Below are 22,389 nucleotides of genomic sequence, written 5' to 3'. Positions count from 1 at the left end.
ATCGCTCATGTTCTTTTCTACATGTCTAACCCCTGAATCCTGCTGAGCTCCTGGCCGTACTAATCCCTTGTGGCACTCGGCGCGCACAATGCAATACAGCGCATCCAGACCAGGTGAATCAACACCGCCTGGGGCACAGCAGCCTCCTGAGCGGGCTCATTGACACCGGTCGCGGCTCCTGGGCTTCCACTCCAGCCGATCCCTTCAGGCCCCTCTGTTTGCATGGGAGGGTTTCGGGTCCAATTCTGGTGCTGTGGTGAAAACCAATTCCCCACCTACATTCTCCGAAGGGAGTGGCAGATTTGCATGGCCCCTCCTGCTGTGGGGCTGCTTTAAATGCCCCAGCAAAGCTCATGTGGTCCGTAGCAGAGCCAAAGACCCACAGAAGGACTTTGCAGTGCTCGCGTTCATTCGACTCCTTTGGTGCAGGACAGTCATGCTACCCCAGCTTCCTGTGGCACTGGGACTCCTGGTGCTTTCTTTAGCACGTAAGTTCTTGGTATATTTCTTTGAGTCTTGTTAACTTAGTGCTGCCAGGACTTTACTATAAGCTTGCAGAGAACATAAGAACATAAGAAAGGCCGTACCGGGTCAGACCAAAGGTCCATCTAGCCCAGTATCTGTCTACCGACAGTGGCCAATGCCAGGTGCCCCTGAGGGAGTGAACCTAACAGGCAATGAAATGATCCCCTCTCCCCTCCATCATCATCCATCCTCTGACTCTGCAGAGAGGAGGGGGACACCCATCTTCTTACCCAGCCATTTATGGACATTTACTTACTTAAGCGACCAGTCCCTTTTAAGCATTGTTATAGTCTGGCCTTTCCTGGCCTTCTCAACCTCCTCCTCCCTGAGTTGGGGTTCTGTGAAGAGGAAACCCTTGAAAGCAAAGAAGGGTTTGCTTTGTCAGCATCTCCCAGTGGGCAGAGCCAGCTCTGCCTCCCATCTGTATGGAGTTTTAGTAAAGTTATGTCACTTGGGTCTACACCAGATTACGGGGCTGGTGCAGTAGGTTGGAAAACCCTTTGGTTCGATGACTATTGCAAGCCCAGTTGACAGCATTGCTTGCCCACCAGCAGCCTCAATAACACTGTCTTTGCTTCCTGCAGACGTACAGACCCAGCCTGTCCTGACCCTGGAGCCCTCTGTGTCTATCGCACCCAGGGAATCAGTCACTCTGAAATGTGTCATGACTGGGGCCAAGTTCAAGAATTATTGTGTAGACTGGTACCAGCAAAAATCTGGCAGTGCCCCCAGTTTCATTCTGCAGTACTGTGCAAAAAGTGGTTTAAAGAGAAGAGAGTGAGTTCAGGAGAGATTCTCGGGCTCCAAAGATCACAGCCTCGACGAAGGGTATTTAAACATTTTACGGGTGCAGCCTGAGGATGAGGCTGATTATTATTGTTCAATTTGGGATGATACCCTCAAAGTGCACAGTGCTATAGTCACATAGAGAACCAGCATGGGAACCACTTAGATGCTTCATAGAAGACGCCGTGAAGGACAGTGCTCAGCCCCTCAGCCATGACCAGCAATGGCATCTCTCCTCGTCTCGTCTCGTTTTGCCATCCTGTACATTTTGCTCTCTTTTCTTTCTCCGAATCACTGTTGCAAGCTTGGAAATCCCTCCATTCTCTTCCCCAATGACACCCTCTGCAGGTGTCCCAGCACCGCGATCTCCCACTGCCGTTCGTTTGACATCAAGAGTGGGATTCGATTCAATCATATCAGCAAATGGAGCTGAGCCTCCCTTCCAGCCAGGACCCATTTCTGGTCTTCACTGACCCCCGGCATTATGGCTCATTGCTCATTTCCACGTGCCCCGCACATGGGCAGGTCCTGTGCACACGTCCTCCATGCAACTGCACCAATGCCCCTGGATCCTGACCTACCGCACCTGCTGCTATTTCAGCCTTGGGGTCTCCTGAGGGAACTGCTGACTGTGCCGAATGGTGCGGCATGCGTCACCTAGACCAGCATCTCCTTGGCAGTAGTGACGAGTGACCCCCAAATGCTGGATGATTCAATTTTAAATGTGGTGCTTATCCGAACCTCCAGACCTGTGAAAATCCCTCCTGCCTCTGTTCTTCCCCACGAATGTCCATCAGAACCTTCTCCCATACTCCAGGGTCTATTCATCCCCAACTAAGCTTGTTTGGTCCGGCCAAGCCAGGCCCTCTATCGAACCTTCTTCCCCTCTCCATCCAGACCCCTGGCTGGCCGGCATGCTGTCTGCTGAGGCCTCCGTTTAAAAGATTTACAAGCCAAGTAATTTCTATCCAGTTCCTTACCCTGAAAGTGCAGAGAGTGCGTCACTGATACTTGAGTTGTGGCCTTTAAATCATGACATGAAGCTACAGGCCAATCCTCTGAATTACCATAGTGAGCATTCCAGGATTGATTGACCTGTGCAATAAGGTCTGAGGGGGATAGAGCTAATTTGCCTAATGATCTCCCATGTCACTCTAAAGCCTGCTGGAGCCGGGAGGCTTTGGCCTTTGACTGCTGCAGAATGTCCCTGCGGCGTCTTTCTCTGGGCCTCTCCTGGTGGTGCCTGTAACACGTAGGATGCAGGATTTCCCCTCTGGGCGTGATGTGCCTGGGGATGTGTCTTATCATGTGTGAAGTTGGCAGCCCCTTTTCTCCTCCGGTTCCAGATCCCGCAGACACTCTCCATGTCACTGTCTCCAGCACAGCCAGAGGGACTCAGTGAAGGCCTGGGTTTGCCCCTAGGTATATTTCTGTGCTGCTATTATTACAGCAGCAGCCACAGCAGAGAGACCAGGTTCCTAGACTGATCCTCTGGTTCCACACACACGTGCAGCAGGGCTGCTCCAGTGCTGGCGTCCAGGCAGTAGGCGGGGCGGGTTGTTCCTGTCTTCCACGGCAGAGCAGCAGTAGCTCCTGTCACAGTGATTTAGTCTCAGGAACAGCCCCAGGGTCCGTCTGTGGTTAGTGTCTGTGACTAGACAGCAGCCTGGAGAAAGGCTCCTGCGCTTTGACACCTAGCGCAGGGCCCGGCTCTGGATGGATCTCCAGTTCTCTGAAGGAAAGCGGCTCACTCTGCCCAGACAGGAGCCTGGTCTTAGATTCTCCTCCAGTAGCACTTTCCATCTGAGCATTTCTCAAATATGAATGAGTTCAGCCTCCGAGCTCTTGTGGGGGAGGTGGGTTTTATTATCCCTGCTTTATAAATGGGGAAACAGAGACTCAGAGAGAGGACAGGAGCTACCTAGGGGCACTCAGGAGGTCTGTGGCTAGAGCTGGAATAGAACCCGGCTCCATGTTTCATACTCACGGCACCTGCAGGGGGAGGGAGACAGACAAGAGGAGGAGGCTGGATTCCGCATCAAATGCCATAACCCAAAATACAGCCGGGGTGTCAGCCCTGAATCCATTCTTCCCTGTGGTGGTGGCTGAAGCTTTGTCCTCATAGTTTTGGCCTTGTGGCTGAACAGTACAGAGAGCAGCAGAGAGTCACCTGATCAGCTTATGGAGTCTCTGAGTCCCAGGGCTCATTTGCATAGACCACCTGGCTTGCCTGGCCCCCCAGGGCTCTAAAGCTGCTGCAGGTTTGCACAAAGCCAGGGGCCCGGCTGCACAGCAGCTGCCGATTCCTTTCCCTCTGGCTTCCTCCAAGGCCTTCACCATGGTGCTGCGCCTCCTGGCTCTCCTCCTCCTCCCAGGGGTTTTGGTGCCAGGTACGTTCTCGTGGGAGGTGGAGGTGATCAGGGAATTCTGCAGAGGGAGGGACTGAAGGGTGAGGCTCCTGTGCTGAGCTATCGCTGCGCTGCAGACAGGGACGGGTGGAGCAGGCAGGCGTGGTCAGACGGGCTGCTGGAGGTGTGGCCCGCAAGAGGTTAACCTGTAGCTGGTGCAGAGGTGATGCCAAAGGGGATAATGTCACTGTTCAGCCACTGGGGGTGGGATCGGCACATTCCATCCGTAACTGCGCCCTTGTTTCATTCAGCTTCCAGGGCGCAGCCGGTGCTGACTCAGCCGGTCTCCATTTTAGTGTTGCCGGGACAAACGGTGAAACTCTCGTGTGCCCTGAATCCTGGGTACAATATCCGGGAGTTCGGAGTCGCCTGGTACCAGCAGAGACCTGGCAGCTCTCCAAGGTACCTGCTGTATTACAACTCGGAGGTGGAGAAGGACAAGCCCTCCGGAATTCCAGACCGCTTCTCTGCGTCCAAAGACCTCGCCAGCAACGCCTGCGTTCTGACCATCGCCGGGGTCCAGGCTGAGGACCAAGCTGACTATTACTGCTCGGTCGCGTATCCCATCTACTATCTCTAGAAATGTGGAACCAAAACCTGTGCTGGTCCCCGGGGGACTCTGATGAGCCCCTGCTTGCAGAGCCTCGTGCTGAAGGAACCGCAGCCCTATAAGGAATGGAAAAAAGAAACGGCTCATGTGCTCCACCCTTAAATTAGCCTAGCGGTGAAGCCCCCCCCGTCAGTTATGCTCAGAGAGCTGTGACAGATGGTGGCTTCCTGTCTGACGGATGTCACCTGGTGGAGCACAGAATGCTACGAGACACGCAGGGCCAGATCCTGCCAGGTGCTGGGCACCTGCAACTCTCACTGCACAGAGTCCCTACCTAATGGAGCTGGTCTTCCCTGCCCGCAGGTCCCTGTCCATTTGCTCAGATCCCCGTCAGCTGCATGTGGGGCAGCCAGTACAGCTTAACATAAAAGACAGATTTCTAAAGCACTGGTTCTGATGTTCAGGAGTATATCATCTGCCTTTCCTACATAGAGCAGGCCGGGTTCTCACTTTCTCTGCTTCTGGGCTTGGGACAGGAACAAAGGATGCTGCTGGTGGTGGAGAGAAACAGTCCCTTTAAGCTACCTGTGCACTTCCTGTATTCGGGGCCCATTCAGTGCTCTGCCCAGTGCCCGGTGTAAGTTAGAGCAGTCTCAGGGCTTCTCTGATTTACACTCAGCATAAGTGTTTGCCAGCTACTGATGGCTTCTTTCTCAGCTCTGAGGTTCTGAGGAAGTGTTTTTGTTTAAATGGGAAGACAAAGAGATTCCTGGTCTCTCATCCCTGCTCTCTTCAATGCCATTAGCCCATGGGGCTGAGAGAGAGAACTTGGTGGTTGCTTTTCCCTAAGATAGTGGCAGCACATCACTGCCCACGGCCGCACTCACCATGAAACCGTGGCCATCAGCCAGCAGCATGCACATGGTGCGGGGGGTAGAACCACGAGTCCTTAGCTCAGGCTCAGAGGACCCAGAGGGAAGCACAAATAGCTCTGTGAGATGAGATCAGCCATTGCCAAGACAGCAGCTGAGAAATTCAGACAGATTGTTAGCGTGGCTGGGCAGGGGGAGCGAGTGCCCTGCACATTCTGGTGCTGGGTAAATAATAACCATGGAATGATAACATTCCATCACAGCTGGCCTGGCCCTGCAGCCCTCAGCGGAGCCGCCTGCCAATCTTTGGGAACAGCCGCTCTCTCTGGTGTGTACCAGGGAATGGGTGATTAGCGAACTCTGAGCACTACCACAGTTGCTGAGCACGGGGCATTGCAGTCAATGTATTCCCAAGTCCAAACCAGAGACAAACAGACCCCCGGGAGGCTCCTTTTATTGGACCAACGAAACCCAGAATTAATGGCCATGGGGCTGCTCAGGAGCGGAAAGTTTTGCCTGTGTTTAAGTGAGTGCAGGTTTGGGGCCAAAATGAGCCTGTTTAACAATCCCAGGGCTGGATTTTCAGCTCTCTGCCTGTGCTTTTGGGGCCTTACTTTGCTGTAATACATTCTTCGCTCTAGCATTGTACACTGGAGGGGTTTGGTGTGTGGGACACCCACGGAGGGTGACTCAGCTGCCAGTGTTATCTAGCTAACTGCGTCCTGCCCTTAGGGAATGTCCAGCAACGTTTGATGATGTGTCGCTTCTCCCCTGCGTGTCACTTGCTATGCAGAACACCCAGCGTGATGGGGGCTGGATCCTGGTTGAGGCTTTTGTGCGATTTTGCAATACAAACAATAAATGCTAATAATTAGCTGCATGACCTGTATCCTGTGCAGCGTGGAGTTCATTGGGACGCTTGGAACATACTCTCTTTCACCTCTGCCAATTGTTATTTTTTTTAAACTGCAGCTGGATGCTTCGCTGCCGTCGATCCAGACACAACTCAGAGTTAGTGCTCTTTTACTGACGCTGCTGGTTTTAATATAAGACTGTCTGGTTACTGTGACGCTCCCCAGGGGTACCCGGGGTTCTGAGGCATCTCACCACTACCTGCCCTTAGTGTGAAGCCGTCTTGTCTGTGCCGGCTGTAGCTCATCTGCCTGAAACCTACCGCCTCTAGCAACCCAGCACTGCCTCCCAGGCCTGGACAGGCCTTGCTGGCTCTATACATTAGAGACAGAGGAACTGCCAATCCAGATCAGACCAGTGGTCCCGGTGTGTCAGTAACCCTGTCACTGGACACTCCCAGGCCTTTCCAGGCTTGCTGTCCCCAAGGGGACAGTGGACACACTAGCTTCTTTGAGTCAATGGAGGATAAACTCCGTTATAACCTCGCAGCACTGAGCATTTATACCCTTCTACATTTGTGCTGCCTAATGTAACTGTGATATTCTCACTATCCATATAAAGTCCCATCCTTTTTTATCCTACTAAGCTCTTGACCTCAGTAGTATCTTGTGGCAATGAGTTCCACAGGTAAATGATACAGACAAAATAAAAGGTGTTTCTTTATCAGTTCTAAGTTTGTTCCTAAATTTAACTGTTATGAGGCGGGTAAACAAAGTGCCTGATTCACCTAACTGAAAAAGATGTGGGATTTGTGGTGGATATTCAACTGAACATAAGAGCTCAGAGTGATGCTGTGGCCAAAAAAGCTAATGCAATCCTGGGATGCAAAAACAGGGAAATCTTGCATTGGAGTAGAGCGGTTATTTCACCTTTGTATCTGGCACTGCTGGAATCCTGTGTCCAGCTCTAGAGGGTTCAGCAATGAGAATGATTAACGGATTAGAAAACCTGCCTCATAGCGATAGACTCAAGCAGCTCAATCAATTCAACTTACCAAAACGAGCCAGTTAAGGAGTTACTTGATTACAAGTACGTACCTGGGGAACAAATATATAATTATGGGCACTTCAGTCTAGCAAAAGTACAAGATCCATTGTCTGGAAGCTGAAGCTTGACAAATTTAGACCAGGAAAAAAGGTGTAAATTTCTACGGTGAGAGTAATTAACCACTGGAACAATTTACCCAACTTCGTGGTGGAGTCTCCATCAGGGATGTTTTACTAAAAGCTCTGCTCTAGGAATTATTGTGGGGAAGTTCTATGGCCTGAGATCTACAGGAGACCAGACTAATGGTCACAATGGTCCCTTCTGGCCTTGGAATCTATGAAGCTTCTCTACAACGTGCCTTCCGTTGTCTACCCCCGTCATTGTCATTCACTCTCACTTAGATTCAGAAAGGCCAGAAGGGACCATCAGATCATCTAGCCTGACTTCCTGTACATCACAGGCCACTAATCACCACCCAGCACCCGCACACAGAACCCAACAACCAAAATAGACCAAAGTATTCCAGCTGTCGGGAGACTAGACCGGTGTATGCCGCAGGCCGAGAACAGGAGGGATGGAGGTGCACCAGTAGCAGGGTAATGGTTAAGTGAGCTGTACTCAGATAGTTATCCTGCCGAGTCCCCCACACCCACACGCTCAGGGGAGGCCTGATCCATTCCCAGGGACACATCCAGAGCAGAAGGCCATCGGGATCATTGCATATGTTCATGAAGGGGGTGGAACTCCTTACTCTGGCCACTTCTGGAGCCAGGAAACCAGAGTGGCTGGAGCTTTGGTCTGACCCGGGGCGGCAGGTCTGAGAACTGAGGGTGTCTGGATCATGAAAAGAGAACGATGTTTGACCTCCACCTCGAGTCTCATTTGCATACTGGGCTGCCCCAGCTTGACCCAGGAGGGCTCATTTGCATATGTGGCTGCCCTACCCCTGCCCATAAGGGCTCTAAAGGCTGCCACAGGGTTTCACAAAGGCAGGGAACAGGCTGCAAACCAGCAGAAACCCAGCTCTTGTGACCTGTCTCCATCTCTCTGCACCATGGCCCAGCCCGCTCTGCCTCTCTGTCTCCTGGGGCTTTTCCTGACAGGTAACGGCTACAGCAGATTGATCTGACCACGCCTGGAAACCCAGGTCAGCCGAAAACGTGGCAGTAATAGTGGTGCTCACCCCCCTGCTCTTTGCTTTCTGCAGGTTGCTGCGCTCAGGTGACTCAGCCGCCCTCCGAGTTCGTGTCTCCCGGGGGGAATGTCCAGCTCCCCTGCACGCTAGAGGGCAGTTACACCGTCAGTGCCAACCTTGTCGTTTGGATACAGCAGAGACTGGGCAGCGTCCCCAGATACCTGCTGTATTTTTACACTGAATCTAACAAAGGCATGGGCTCGGGGGTCCCCAGCCGGTTCGCTGGCTCTCGCTCTGGCTCCGACAAGATTGGCTATTTAACCATCACGGGGGCCCAGGCAGAGGATGATGCCGTCTATTACTGTGTTACGTGGACTGGGAGTGCTGCACAGTGCTACCGTCCCATGGGGAAGTGAGACAAAAACCTTCTCACTCCACTGCAGCCCTGCGGCAAGGCTGTGCCTGCTCTGAGCACCAGCCTGCTTCTTACACAGGGGGCGTTGGCTCCTGCTCCCCTCACAGCTCCTCATGTGGGAGACGCACCCTCAGCACTGAAATACTCTGTGAGCTCAGGCCTGGTCACTGCTCACGGGTCTCTTGGTTTCCGATGGTCATCTTGTCGCTCAAGAGCTGAGGCAGCCGTCCTCCGCGGCAGGGTCCCCAGGAAACACTGTCCATTCTCCTGCACCGCAAAGAGCGAAGTCTGCACCCCATGTTAAAGATGGGACCCGGAAGGGTTTGTCCACCACACCTTCCGGGCTTCTGAGAAACGTGCGAGGGATCCCTACAGAGCCCGGACATATCACTGCCCTGTAGGTGGCAGCAGAGCACAGCTACTGCAGGTCAATGGCCCTGACAGGGCTGGGGTGGATTGGAAGGGAGGCTCAGGTGTTAGCCAAATAGGGCTCGTTTCCCCCCGGAGCTTACCTAATTACACCAAGGAGGCACGTAAGACAGGAAGACGAGTACCATTCCCTTTATTGATCGGTCAGCTGAGCGGGTGCTCTCATCGGCTGGTGCCAGAAGAGAGACACACCTTACAAGCCTGTACGGGCTCTTTTATAACCAGTAACAAACAACTTAGCCTACGTTCGTCTATGTCATTTGGCTGACCTGTGGAACCTGTACATGTATCTGTTAGGGGATAATTGGGTACGCAGGATACATATATCATTTTGTGGGGGACACAAGATACATCTGTTGAGGATACATTTGTCATTCTGAAGGGGAAACAAGATACACCCATTGACCCTTTGTACTAAATGTTTTGGAAACATACATGGGAAAACAGCTGCATATACTTGGGGAGCCAACATATACTTGGGGAGCCAAACAAGATAAGCAAAATAGCTGACATAGGTAAATACACATCCGTTGTTCTATTAAGTTCTTTAAGCTTTCCAACACAGGGAAGCCCCTGATAACATGCGGCCTAAAATGGCCCCCGGTGCAGGGCACCTAGGCAACACGGAGAGTCAGCCCCTGTCAGCCCCTTCCTGCTCCCTTCGTCTCATCACCCCTTCCAGTTCTGCGTCAACCTCCCTCCAGATGGGTGCCCTGGTTCCAGCGCTGTTGCATGAGGGGCACATTTAGCTCCCAGACACACCCAGAATCCTTTGCACTGACCACAGCATGGCCAAGGCAGTTCTAAGGCCTGAGAGGGGCAGCCGGGAACAGTGTTTACCTGCTGCTCTTGCCTGAGCAGAAACAGCCTCTCCCCTTTGGTGGGAGATGGGGGTGGGCAGAGACTCCACAGGTGGGGAAGAGCTGAAAACACGACTGCTAAGGCTGGGATACACTGAAGAATACTGAGAATCCTGTAGCACTAATATAGCACTTATCATCCACACACCTGTGACATGCCCAGGGTACAGTCCAGACTACTGCGCAGCTGTGTCACCCCTGCCCTCAACCAGGGGTGCCCTGGACAATGCCTGGCTGCTGTAGCCTCCAGCCTAGATTGCTCACAAAGAGCCTCCGGCATGTAGGTCACTCCCAGTGTGTCTCTGTGTGTGCTGCAGCCAGCCAACCACACCTGGGCTCTTACCAGCCTGAATTATACTGCAGGGTGACCCCAACACACTCCCAGTCCCTGATTTCCACCCAGGAATGTATGTCCTGCACTGCCCAGCCTCTCCTGGGCAACACAAGCTTCCATAAAGTCCGTCATTTTATTTGATGATATGCACACATGTTATTATCTTCCATGGAGTTTCCCAAACACTTCAATTCAAACACATTAGAGCAGATACAACAAGAAAACAAGTTTATTAACTACAAAGAGAGAGATTTGAAGGGAGTCTAAGTAATGAGGCAAAAAATGAGAAATGGTTGCAAGGAAAATAAAGACGAAACACAGTTAGTATCTAACTCAGTAACTATGTTAAACACAAAACAAAGTTTTCTCATCTCAGGCTCTCAACAGACTCTTAGTGGCTGCACTTCCCAGGCCAGGAACCTTCCCCAGTTGAATGGCTGCTCCCGTTGTTCCTTCTGGGGCAGTGAATCGATGGGCAGGGGGCGGGAGGGGATGTTTTGGGGGTCTCCCCTTTCTTTGTATAGTCCTCTCCCCTCTTTGAGAAGCACCCCCAGCCGGGAGCATGGCAACCGGCAGACTGTGTGGATGGGAACTCCATGCTCTTTCTTTGCTAAGATGTAGAATTTTTCACCCATGCCCCTTTTCCTGCCAATGAATAGCCACTGAGCAGGTAATGGCCCATTGGTCTTGTTTACCCCTGGCTGAGGTGTGAGCTTGCCCTTTATCTCTGAGGAATTGGTTTGGCCACGCCCCAGACTGGGAACATGTGTTAATAACACCACACAGTGGAATCTTCTAACTTTACATACAATGTTGCCACACACATTTTACCAGGACAATAATGACCAGCAGATTATGAGGTTTTAAGATGTACCCCCCAAGACACACTTTGTACAAAGATTATTCCATTAGTGGACACAGGGGTATATTCTGTCACAACATGTTATAGCGCTTTACAGAGGAGAATCTTCACTCCCATGTCTCTGTGTGTGTCTGTGTGCACGACAATAGGCTTTGTAGGTCCAAATATTAACCCTTACCTTCATGCTGGTGTTACGCTATTTAAAGAGTGTGTGCAAGCGTTAGACTTAGTAGCAGGGGTCCAGAAGTGCCCAAGTGTTTTTGCCGATACACCAGTGAGGGGTTTATAGAGAATTTCTCTCTCTACAATGCAGCTCTCATTGCATGAGAAACCATCTCTTCATGTTTGTCCCCTTTGTTGCCCTGTCCCTGCTCCCTCTCCAGCCACACTGGGGTGTGAGTTTGGGTGGAGGCTTGTTAAAGGCGCGTCTCTGATTCCTTTTCGTTTTCCCATGGTGCGATGGTGCCATGTGACAATTCTTACCCATAAGCATGTGCAAGCTCTGGCCACTGAGAGACTCAGTCCGAGTCGTTCCAGTTCTCTTTACTCCTCCTCTCTTTTCATTCCCGGTTTTCTATACGCTGTGATTCTAGACAAGGCAGTCAAGCTGCTGTGATACAGATGGCGCAACAGGCCTGCCGCATTTCAGTTACCATCTGTGCTGCTGTTAGTCCCTTCTCTGTATTTGAATTTTCAAGTGGGACATTTCTAACCTTTGCCTAACTGGGGCAGGTCCAACAGGCAGACTTTGTGAGCCGGGGGAAGGACAGGGGATCAGGTCTTCACGCGGGGCCATATGGCTGATTTGCATTGCAAGATGTAATGGGAATAACCAGAGATCAGTGTATCCAATAGCCTCACGGAGCCCCACCCCCGGGGGGTTCATTTGCATACCAGCCAGTCTCAGCCCTGCCCCTCATGGTTTTAAAGGTACCTGAAGGGTTGCCCAGAGCCAGGGCTCAAGCTGCAAACTGGCATAAGCAGAGCTGCCAAATCGGGCTCCTTCCTGTCCACCTCCATCTCCTCCCTGCACCATGGCCCAGTCCAGCCTGACTCTCTGTGTCCTGGGGCTTTTCCTGGCAGGTGAGTGGTCGGGGGTTTGTAATACCCAACGTGCCCCCACCTGGCTGATAACACTCCTGGTGGGACTCTGCCTTTCAATGGGTGTCGAAGTCACGTAGGTGCTTCTAAAAATGTCCTTTTGTGTTCAAGCCGAGGGTCCCCAAGCCCGTTACAAACACAGGGACTATTATCCCCAGTGTACCAAGGGGAAACGGAGGCACAGAAGTGACTTCTCCAAGATCCCAAAGGAGCCTTTGGAAGGGCAGGGAGCAGGACCTAAAAGTCCTGACCGCCCGACCCCTGTTCTAGCCACTGAGCTTCACTAACTTCTGGTTTGGTCACAGCTCACTCGGGTCTTTGTTTCTGACAGTTGCCAGCGCGCAGCCAACCCTGCCTCAGCCTGCCTCAGAGTCAGTGCCCCCAGGAGGCACCATCAAACTCTCCTGCACCATGAGTAGTGGAACGAGCATCAGTGGCTACTACATTCACTGGTTTCAGCAAACAGGCGGGAACCCGCCGAGATATCTGCTGTATTACAAAGATGAATCTAGCAAGCACCAGGGCTCTGGGGGTCCCTGCTCGGTTCTCTGCTTCCAAAGACACCTCCAGCAACATTTGCTATTTAACCATCACGGGGATCCAAGCGGAGGATGACGCTGATTATTACTGTGCCACATGGGATGGCAGTAGTAAAACGTATCACAGTGATATGGTGAGATAGAGAACTGAGACCAAAACTCTCCCCCACAGCCTGTCTGCCTGTGCCCATATGAGGGTCAGACCATGACCTCCCTAGAGACACCATCACAGACAATAGAGAGAGAGAGACTCACTGACAAATAGAGAGAGACGCCTTTGATCATTCCTTGGGGAGTCACTGTCCCCTGCACCCAGCCACTGTCTGCCTGCCCTGCCCTGCCCTAGGATCTGCTTCACATTGATCTCCACACAGCCCCCCTTCTCTTGCAAACCCTGTTGAGTGAGGGGCTGGTAGATGGTGACCCAGGTTGGTTCGAAGTGCTGGGGCTAGGTCAGTTGTAACTCAGCTCTCTACAGAAAGCGTATCTGAGAGTGCAGTCAGTGAGCGGGGGAAGGGAATCTTTCACATGTGGCTACAATCTAGTGCACTGGCGGGTGCTATGAACTGACAGCTAAATCATCGCAAATCACCGCAAGGACCCACAAGCCACGGAGAAGCCAATTTAAAAATGCCCCAACACATCGGTGATCTCCTCTCATAGCCTCCCAGAAACCTGGTGCCCTGTCTATAGAGCTCTCCCCGCATTCCCCAGGTTCTGTGTTATGGAACTTCTTGTAACTATAATCCAAGCTTCGGCAAGAATGCAAAGGACATTTTAATACTACTACTAATGAATGTCTCATTATTTTAAATAAGAGCATAAGGTCATTGAGCCCAGGATCCTGTCTTCTAACAGTGGCCAGTGCCAGAAGCTTAATGAGAAATGAACTGAACAAATATCGAGTGATCTCTCCCCTTTCATCCAGATTCATTTTCTGGCAGTCAGAGGTTTAGAGGCACCCAGATCATGGGGTGGCATTCCTGTCTGTCTTAGCTAATAGGCATTGATGGGCCTAGACTCCATGAACTGATCTAATTTCTTGTTTGAACCCAATTATCCTTTTGGCCTTCACAACATCCCCTGTCAACGGGTTCCACAGGTTGACTGTGAGTTGTCTGATGAAGTACTTCCTTGTGTTTGTTTTAAATGTGCTGCCTATTAATTTCATTGGGTGACCCCTGGTTCTTGTGTTATGTGAAGGGGTAAATAACATTTCCTTATTCACTTTCTCCACATCATTCCTGATTTTATTGATCTCTATCATACCGCCCCTTAGTCGTCTCTTTTTGGAGCTGAAAAGTCCCAGTCTCCATGCAGAAGCTGTTCCATGCCTCTCATCAGTTTTGTTACACTTCTCTGCACCGAGTCCAACTCTAATGTAGGGTTTTTCCTAGCTGGAGTGAAGTAGTTATACCGACATAAATTGGTACTGTAGATCAAGCCTAAATCCAGCACGATCCATCTCATCCAGCAAACCTGCCAGCAGCGAAGGGCCCAATATCCCTAAAGTACCGACAGCAGGAGACTGTGAGACAATAATTGCAGCCAAGGGCTCTTTCAAAATTCTGGAACTAGCTAAAGATCCAAGGCAGCGGGGAAGAGGGTAGAGGAGTCTTGGCCATTTCTGTGTTTGGGGTGGGCGGGGGCAGCCTCAGTCCAGATCCAGCCATGAGGAATTCTGTGTAAATCCACTATATTAATAGTCTGATTGGGAAGCACAAACCCTTTGGACTCGTGGAGTCCTCCACTCTCCCCTCATCATGCACAAAACTAGTGAGCACCCACACAAACTGGACTGAGCTCTCTTTAATCTGGCCATTAAGAAAACAAAATCAGAAGAAGTTCTGTGAAGCACGTTATCTAATTTGTACCCAATACTAAGCACAAGGCAGCAGGAACGAAGTCAGTTACATCTCCACAGCTGGACTGTCCCTGGGGAACCTCTGTGGTCTGAGGAATGTAACTCGTACATGGCGATCAGAGCACAGACGGAGCAGGTGCACAAGCAGGAAAGTGCAGGGAAGAAGGGAAAGAAAACACTGTTTCTGATCACTAGATGGAGCGATTGTATTAGGGAAGATTGGCTATGGCCCTGGAGGTTTTTCGCCTTCCTCCGAAGCATGGGGCAGGGTTCACTTGCTAAGGAGTGGGTGGATCGGCTTATGTGGCCTGCATCTTGCAGGAGGTCAGACTAGATGATCATAATGGTCCCTTCTGATCTTGAATTCTATGATTCTATGATTCTATGATAGTCTGGTGGCCAAGACCTCAAGAGCTAGTTGTGATGTGGGGGAAGTGATGAAATTCTCTCTGTCAGAGCTGGAGGCTGGGCTGGGGCTCGACCTGGGCTTTCTCGGGTTGGTTGGGTTCCTGGGGTGGGCTTGGGAGACAAATCCATAGTTCAGCTTTTCCCCTTTCTCCCATGCAAATCCTCTCACAGCTGGGAAAATAAGGGTCTGCAGAGTGATTAATTGGCAGAAAACGTCACATGCGCTAAATACTGGTGACAAGATGTCTCTGAGCACTTGGCCAGGTCGGAGAGCAGCACAGCTCATTTACATTCTGGCTCAATCCAGCCTGGCCCCAGGGCTCATTTGCATGTGGCCTGCCCCTTAGGGCTCTAAAAGCTGCTACAGGATTTCACAGAGGCAGGAACCAGCTGAACCCCAAGGACAGGGTTGGCTCCTTCTCTCCCTCTGTCCATCTCCTCCCTGCACCATGGCCCTGTGCGCTCTGCCTCTCTGTCTCCTGGGGCTCTTCCTGGCAGGTAATTCCCCACCAGGATGACTTTTGGGGGGCAGGTAAATGAGCTAATTAGGGTTTAGCACAAGCCGTGCAGCACTAACAGATCTGAGTTTTGTCTCTGGCAGGTTCTTGTGCCCAGCACGTGGTGACGCAGCCGCCCTCAGTGTCAGGGTCTCCAGGGCAGACAGTGAAACTCTCGTGCAGCGTCAGTGGAGGATACAGCATCAGTAGCTATGGAGTGAGCTGGCACCAACAGACCCCAGGGAATCCTCCCAGATACCTGCTCTATTATTACAGTGATTCTAGCACAAGCAGGGGCACTGGGGTCCCGGACCGGTTCTCTGGCTCTGCCTCCGGCAGTGTTGGCTACTTAACCATCTCTGGGCTCCAAGCCGAGGATGACGCTGATTATTACTGTCTGACTTGGGACAACAGCGCTAAGATGCTCACAGTGGTGTAATCAGAGAGGGAAGTGAGACAAAAACCTTTCACATTTCACTGCCCAACACCGAGCGAGACTCTGAGGAAGAGCTTTGAGGCTAGTGGGCACAGCTGTGGCCAGAGAGAGCCTCCCTTGGCCATGTTGTACCCGGCTTAGCTGAAGGGATTGCTTTTCCCTCACAGGAGATCTTCCTCCTCCTAGACTAATCTCCTGGCACTGCATGGGGGTGGGGGCTGCCCGCAGATCGGGAGCTCTGGGATCCTCTGCCCAGAGGGGCTGTTCCAGCGTCCATGGCAGGCTGAGGACTGTCATGTTCTCTACACCCTCCCCATCTCCTACTACACGGGCCACATGTTCACATCTGCTCCTCCAGCCCCTGCACTTCTAGAAGTGACCCAGACGTGTCTGAAGCTGATACCTGCCACAGGAGAGCTGTGAAATCACGCGTGTGGGTGGAGGTCGGGGGCCAGTCGGCCCGTCAGTGACAGGAAGGGTTTGGTAGCTGGGCTCTGAATAGCCCAATCTCACCCAGAGTGAACCCAGTCACTTGGATTCCGTACTATCCTTGGGGTGCAGAGGGGCCTGATCCAAGATGGCTGCTACTCTGTGTTCCTGTCTCCACCAGAGACTAAATCCAGCGTCATCCATCTCATCCAATGAATGTGTCAGCAGGGAATGGAGCAATATCCCTAAAGTACCAACAGCAGGAGACCCTGAGAGAATAACTCCAGCCAAGGGCTCTTTATACCAGTTGGAAATAGCAAAAATCCAAGGCAGTGGAGGAGAGGGGAGAGGAGTCTTGGCCATGTCTGTGTGTGATGGAGGGTGGGTGCAACCTCAGTCCAGATCCATCATTTCTGTGCAAATCCATTATATGAATAATAGCATGGGCTGCACACACCATCCTGGTAGCGAAGGTTTGCATGTGAGCACTTGGCTGGGCAGCTCCATCCTCCCCTCATCCCTGCAATGTGAGCCCCAAAGCTTTTTGCTCCTTAAAACTAATAGGGTGACATGGGGCAGGAAGAGGACGAGTGAGAAGGGAAACCATATCAGAAAGCGCATTGGAGAGCAGGCCCAATGAGACTTGGAGCATTGGCCATGTGTAGAGATAGTTTAATAATATAGCTCCTCTCACCCCGAGAGATCCCAAAGTGCCTCACAAAGGGTATGTGCTCTAGACAACATGCATGAAATGCAGCCAGCTCTGGGGGAGAGGGGTGAATAGGAAAGTGACACAGCCCATTAGTTGTGGATGGGGAAATAGGAATTTTCACTGAGGACACTGGGGCAAACTTCTGCTGTGATGAAATTGCTGTGGGATCTGTAATGGTCCTGCAGAGGGGACAGGAGCTCTGTTGTTAAGGTCTAATCTCTGTGATGGGTTCGGTCACAGAGACCCCCTTGGGACTGTCACCTGATGTTTGGGCCTTCAGATCCCTGCCTTGTTGAGCCAGACACGCAAGCCTGCTGCAACACAGACTCAGGATCTGAACCACGCCCCGAAAGCTGCAGGCTTAACTAGAAAAATCTGAAGAAGTGCTCCTGTCTCCAGCACCCACACAACCAGCTCCCAGTGGGATCCAAACCCCAAATAAATCCATTTTACTCTGTATAAAGCTTATGCAGGGTAAACTCATAAATTGTCCGCCCTCTATAACACTGATAGAGCAAGATGCGCGGCTGTTTGCTCCCCCACTTCCTCTGAGTTTTTTAATAAACAGAAATGATTTGATTAAGTATAAAAAGTAGGATTTAATTGGTTTCAAGTAATAACAGACAGAACAAAGTAAGTTGCCAAGCAAAATAAAGCAAAACCACACAAGTCTAAGCTGAATACATTAAGAAACTGATTACAGGTAAACTCTCACCATCAAAGATGTTCCAATAAGCTTCTTTCACAGACTAGAGTCCTTCCTAGGCTGGGCCCAATCCTTTCCCTGGTACAGTCCTTGGTAGTTCCAGCAGACATGTTGGGTGGAAAACCGGGACTTTCTCATGACTGGCAGCCTCCTTTGTTCTGTTCCACCCTGTTTTATAGCTTTGGCACAAGGCAAGAATCTTTTGTCTTTCTGGGTCCCTACCCCTCCTTCTAAATGGAAAAGCACCAGATTAAGATGGATTCCAGTATCATGTTTTATGGTCACATGTCCTGTGAGACCTCATTCTTCATTACCCTGGGGCTGGCCCACAGGTTCACAGGAAGGCTTGCAGGTAAATAGACCCATTCACAGCCAATTGTCCTAGACAATGGGAGCCATCAAGATTCTAAGCCACCATTAATGGTCCACGCTTTGCATAATTACAATAGGACCTCAGAGTTATACTTCATATTTCTTGCTTGAGATACAAGAATGATACGTGCATACAAATAGGATAAACACACTCAGTAGAGTACAAGATTTGTAATGATACCTTATAAGAGACCTTTTGCATAAAGCAGAATCCAGTTACATTATATTCACATTTATAAGCATATTTTCATAAAGCATATGGAGTGCAATGTCACAACTTGTGGGACTGACATTAACACTACATGACAAAGACCCAAACTAGGGATCACAAGGAAATCAATCTGCGGCGCAGGGAGTTGGGAATGCTCTGGGGACAGATGCCTTTCACACTGTCACAGTGCTGGATATGCCCAGCTTCACATACCAGCATTTCTCTCTCTCTCCACAGCTGGCCTATGGCCTTTCAGCACAGTTCAGCTAAATCCCCAATAAAGCCAGTTGTTATTTTCCTAAATCACCCCAGATTCTCATTAACTTCTACTCACCATGGGTCAGAAATAGTGCTGGTGTTTTACTCAGGCTCTGCCCCTATCCCCAAACGCTACACACAGCTCCAGATAGCTCACGGTTCTCTGACACCTACCTGCCCACGTTCTGATCTCAGTTACACTAGCAATGTGGAGTAACTCAGCTGCCTTTGGTTGACTTTGGCGGAGTTATTCACAGTGCCGCTGAGATCAGAATCTGGCACGGTTTCAATCTATCTGTCTGCAGACTCAGGACAGTGCTGCAGCGGGTCCTGTTTAGAGATTTTCTTCCCACTCACAGGGGCTGAAATTTTAAAATAAAAGTGAAATTGTGCAGCGATGCATGTCGCCGCTGAAGAAGAGCTGGTACTGAGCGATATGGAATCACACCTTTGCACAACACTCTGACCTCTTGTGGTATGTCCCAGATGCTGCCACATTATCACAAACAGGGAGTGGAAGGAGGAGGCACAGTCCCTCCCAGACTCCCTGGGTGCGGTGCAGCCAGGACCAGGGGAAGGAGTGTAGTTAACACTGGCTGCCCCTCAGGGTATTAAAGGAGTCATCCAGGTGGGTTAGCCCAGTTTGTATTTGTCTGTGTGGCTGCCTGGTCTTAAATCTGCAAAATCCCTTCCAGCCCATTGGCGTGAGAGAAGCCAGCGGAGGCGGAATGGTCACATGCGGCACATGGGCCGAGTGTGTCCCTACGGGGATTGCTCATTTCCTGTTACCGGGAGAGCACCGTAATTATAAACTGGACACTCACCTAGCAAGGCTTGCACACAGGCAGTGCTATAGCACCCAGTCCCCACCAGAGGGCAGCACATTCCAACACCTGATTTCATGCTGCTTGCCCCTGTCTCCGCGGGTCGATGCTGCTTTCAGAGATGGGAGAGGAGGAGGTTGAATTGCATTAGTGCCCAAGGCCCCAGTCAGGACCAGAGCCCCCTTGTGCAGGACACGGTGCGAACACACACGCTGAGCATTTCAAATCTCATTCAAACCCTTTAACCCCTTGGCACTGATTGGCTGGGGCTAAGTGGGATTTTCACCCTTGCTGCTCTGATGAAGCCGCAGTCATTGTCGTTCCCTCTCATGAGGCGCTGTCCGATCCCAGGGCGACATCACGGTCAAGCAGCCGTCTGGATTGCTGCATAATTACCCATTATGGGGATCTTACGGCTTCCTCTTCAGCGTCTGGTCCTGGCCCCGCTAAAGACAAGGCACCGGACTGGTTGGACCATCAGCCTGGGCTGGCCTGGCAGTGTAGTGCAGGGGCCAGGGGACGGGCGCAGGGCATGAGACCATGCTCCACAGTCTCCGGTTATAGGTGTAATACTTTGTGCGCATAGACCAGTATTCACGTCAAGGCAGAGCACATAGACAACAAGTTATCGCTCATGTTCTTTTCTACGTGTCTACGGGGCGGCTCTGGACGTTTCGTCACCCCAAGCACGGCGGCATGCTGTGAGGGGCGCTCTGCCGGTCGCCGGGAGGGCGGCAGGTGGCTCTGGTGGACCTCCCGCAGGTGTTCCTGCGGAGGGTCCACTGGTTACGCGGTCCGCTGGTCCCGCGGCTTTGGTGGACCTGCCTGCGGGAGGTCCACTGGAGCCACCTGCCGCACTCCCGGCGACCGGCAGAGCGCCCCCCGTGGCATATCGCCCCAAGCGTGCGCTTGGCGTGCTGGGGCCTGGAGCTGCCCCTGCATGTCTATTCTCTGAATCCTGGTGAGCTCCTGGTCATACTAATCCCTTGTGGCACTTGGCGCGCACAATGCAATACAGCGCATCCAGACCTGGTGTATCAACACTGCCTGGGGCACTGCAGCCCCCTCAGTGGGCTCATTGACACCGGTCGCGGCTCCTGGGCTTCCACTCCAGCTGATCCCTTCAGGCCCCTCTGTTTGCATGGGAGGGTTTCGGGTCCAATTCTGGTGCTGTGGTGAAAACCAATTCCCCACCTAGATTCTCCCAAGGGAGTGGCAGGTTTGCCTGGCCCCTCCTGCTGTGGGGCTGCTTTAAATGCCCCAGCAAAGCTCATGTGGTCTGTAGCAGAGCCAAAGACGCACAGGACTGGTACCAGGAAAAATCTGGCAGTGCCCCCAGTATCATTCTAGAGTTCTGCGCAAAAAGTGGTTTAAAGAGAGGAGAGGGGGTTCTGGAGAGATTCTTGGGCTCCAAAGATCACAGCCTCGACGAAGGGCACCGGCGTGGGAACCCCTTAGACGCTTCATAGCACACGCCATGAAGGACAGTGCTCAGCCCCTCAGCCATGACCAGCAATGGCATCTCTCCTCATCTCATCTCGTTTCGCCATCCTGTACATTTTGCTCTCTCTTTTTTTTCTCCGAATCACTGTTGCAGGCTTGGAAATTCCTCCATTCCCTTCCCCAATGACACCCTCTGCAGGTGTCCCAGCACCGCGATCTCCCACTGCCGTTCATTTGACGTCAAGAGTGGGATTGGATTCAATCATATCAGCAAATGGAGCTGAGCCTCCCTTCCAGCCAGGACCCATTTCTGGTCTTCACTGACCCCCGGCATTATGGCTCATTGGTCGTTTCCACGTGCCCCTCACATGGGCAGGTCCTGTGCACACGTCTTCCATGCAACTGCACCAATGTCCCCGGATCCTGACCTACCACACCTGCTGCTATTTCAGCCTTGGGGTCTCCTGAGGGAACTGCTGACTGTGCCGAATGGTGCGGCATGCGTCACCTAGACCAGCATCTCCTTGGCAGTAGTGACGAGTGACCCCCAAATGCTGGATGATTCAATTTTAAATGTGGTGCTTATCCGAACCTCCAGACCTGTGAAAATCCCTCCTCCCTGTGTTCTTCCCCACGAATGTCCATCAGAACCTTGTCCCATACTCCAGGGTCTATTCATCCCCAGCTAAGCTTGTTTGGTCCGGCCAAGCCAGGCCCTCGAACCTTCTTCCCCTCTCCGTCCAGACCCCTGGCTGGCCGGCATGCTGTCTGCTGAGGCCTCCGTTTAAAAGATTTGCAAGCCAAGTAATTTCTATCCAGTTCCTTACCCTGCAAGTGCAGAGAGTGCGTCACTGATACTTGAGTTGTGGCCTTAATCATGACACATGAGAAGCAGCCCAATCCTCTCTGACCATAGTAGAGCATTCAGGATTGATTGACTTTGACCAATGCATGGGGAGGATAGGAGCTATTTGCCTAATGATCTCCCCTCCACTCTAAAGCCCTGGCTGCTGAGGGAGGGCTTTGCTTTGGGCCGCTGACTGCTGCATGTCCCGCTCTCTGGGCCTCTCCTCTCCTCCTGGTGGTGCCTGTGGATGCAGGATTTCTGGATGGCGTGATGTGCCTGGGGTGTGTCTTATGTTGTGTGTTTGGTGTTGTCCCTTTTGGCCTCCAGTTCCAGATCCCGCAGACACTCTCCATGTCACTGTCTCCAGCACAGCCAGAGGGACTCAGCGGAGGCCTGGGTGTGCCCCTAGGTATATTTATGTGCTGCTATTATTACAGCAGCAGCCACAGCAGAGAGACCAGGTTCCTAGGCTGATCCTCTGGTTCCACACACACTTGCAACAGGGCTGCTCCAGTGCTGGCGTTCAGGCAGTAGGCGGGGCGGGTTGTTCCTGTCTTCCACGGCAGAGCAGCAGTAGCTCTTGTCATGGTGATTTAGTCTCAGGAACAGCCCCAGGGTCCGTCTGTGGTTAGTGTCTGTGACTAGACAGCAGCCTGGAGAAAGGCTC

At 51.8% G+C, this 22,389-nt stretch overlaps 1 protein-coding gene and 2 gene segments (V, D, J or C); all 3 read left to right on the top strand.

Moving 5' to 3' along the window:
• Nucleotides 1-3,614: 3,614 nt before the first annotated feature.
• LOC120386443 (pre-B lymphocyte protein 3-like) lies at nt 3,615-5,355 on the top strand. The gene is made up of 2 exons (XM_039505772.1): nt 3,615-3,701; nt 3,971-5,355. The coding sequence occupies exons 1-2, from the start codon at nt 3,650-3,652 to the stop codon at nt 4,297-4,299; spliced, it is 381 nt and encodes a 126-aa protein (XP_039361706.1). The 5' UTR covers nt 3,615-3,649; the 3' UTR covers nt 4,300-5,355.
• Nucleotides 5,356-8,039: 2,684 nt separating this feature from the next.
• On the top strand, nt 8,040-9,142 carry LOC120386438. The segment is given in 2 exon segments: nt 8,040-8,143; nt 8,248-9,142. Coding segments are annotated over 2 exon segments (393 nt in total).
• A 5,860-nt stretch (nt 9,143-15,002) lies between these two features.
• Nucleotides 15,003-15,954, top strand: LOC120386441. The segment is given in 2 exon segments: nt 15,003-15,485; nt 15,589-15,954. Coding segments are annotated over 2 exon segments (384 nt in total).
• The last annotated feature ends 6,435 nt before the right edge of the window (nt 15,955-22,389 follow it).

The sequence above is a fragment of the Mauremys reevesii genome, linkage group 18 (genome assembly GCF_016161935.1).
Source record: "Mauremys reevesii isolate NIE-2019 linkage group 18, ASM1616193v1, whole genome shotgun sequence".
Lineage (NCBI taxonomy): Eukaryota > Metazoa > Chordata > Testudines > Geoemydidae > Mauremys > Mauremys reevesii.
Note: the sequence above shows the minus strand (reverse complement) of the source record. Positions and strands in the feature narration are given on the sequence as shown.

Excerpts from the sequence above, each read along its gene's own strand:
- LOC120386443 (XM_039505772.1), top strand. The coding sequence starts at position 3,650 with ATGGTGCTGCGCCTCCTGGCTCTCCTCCTCCTCCCAGGGGTTTTGGTG. Across the intron at positions 3,702-3,970 it reads CCCAGGGGTTTTGGTGCCAG|CTTCCAGGGCGCAGCCGGTG; the intron begins GTACGTTCTCGT and ends TGTTTCATTCAG.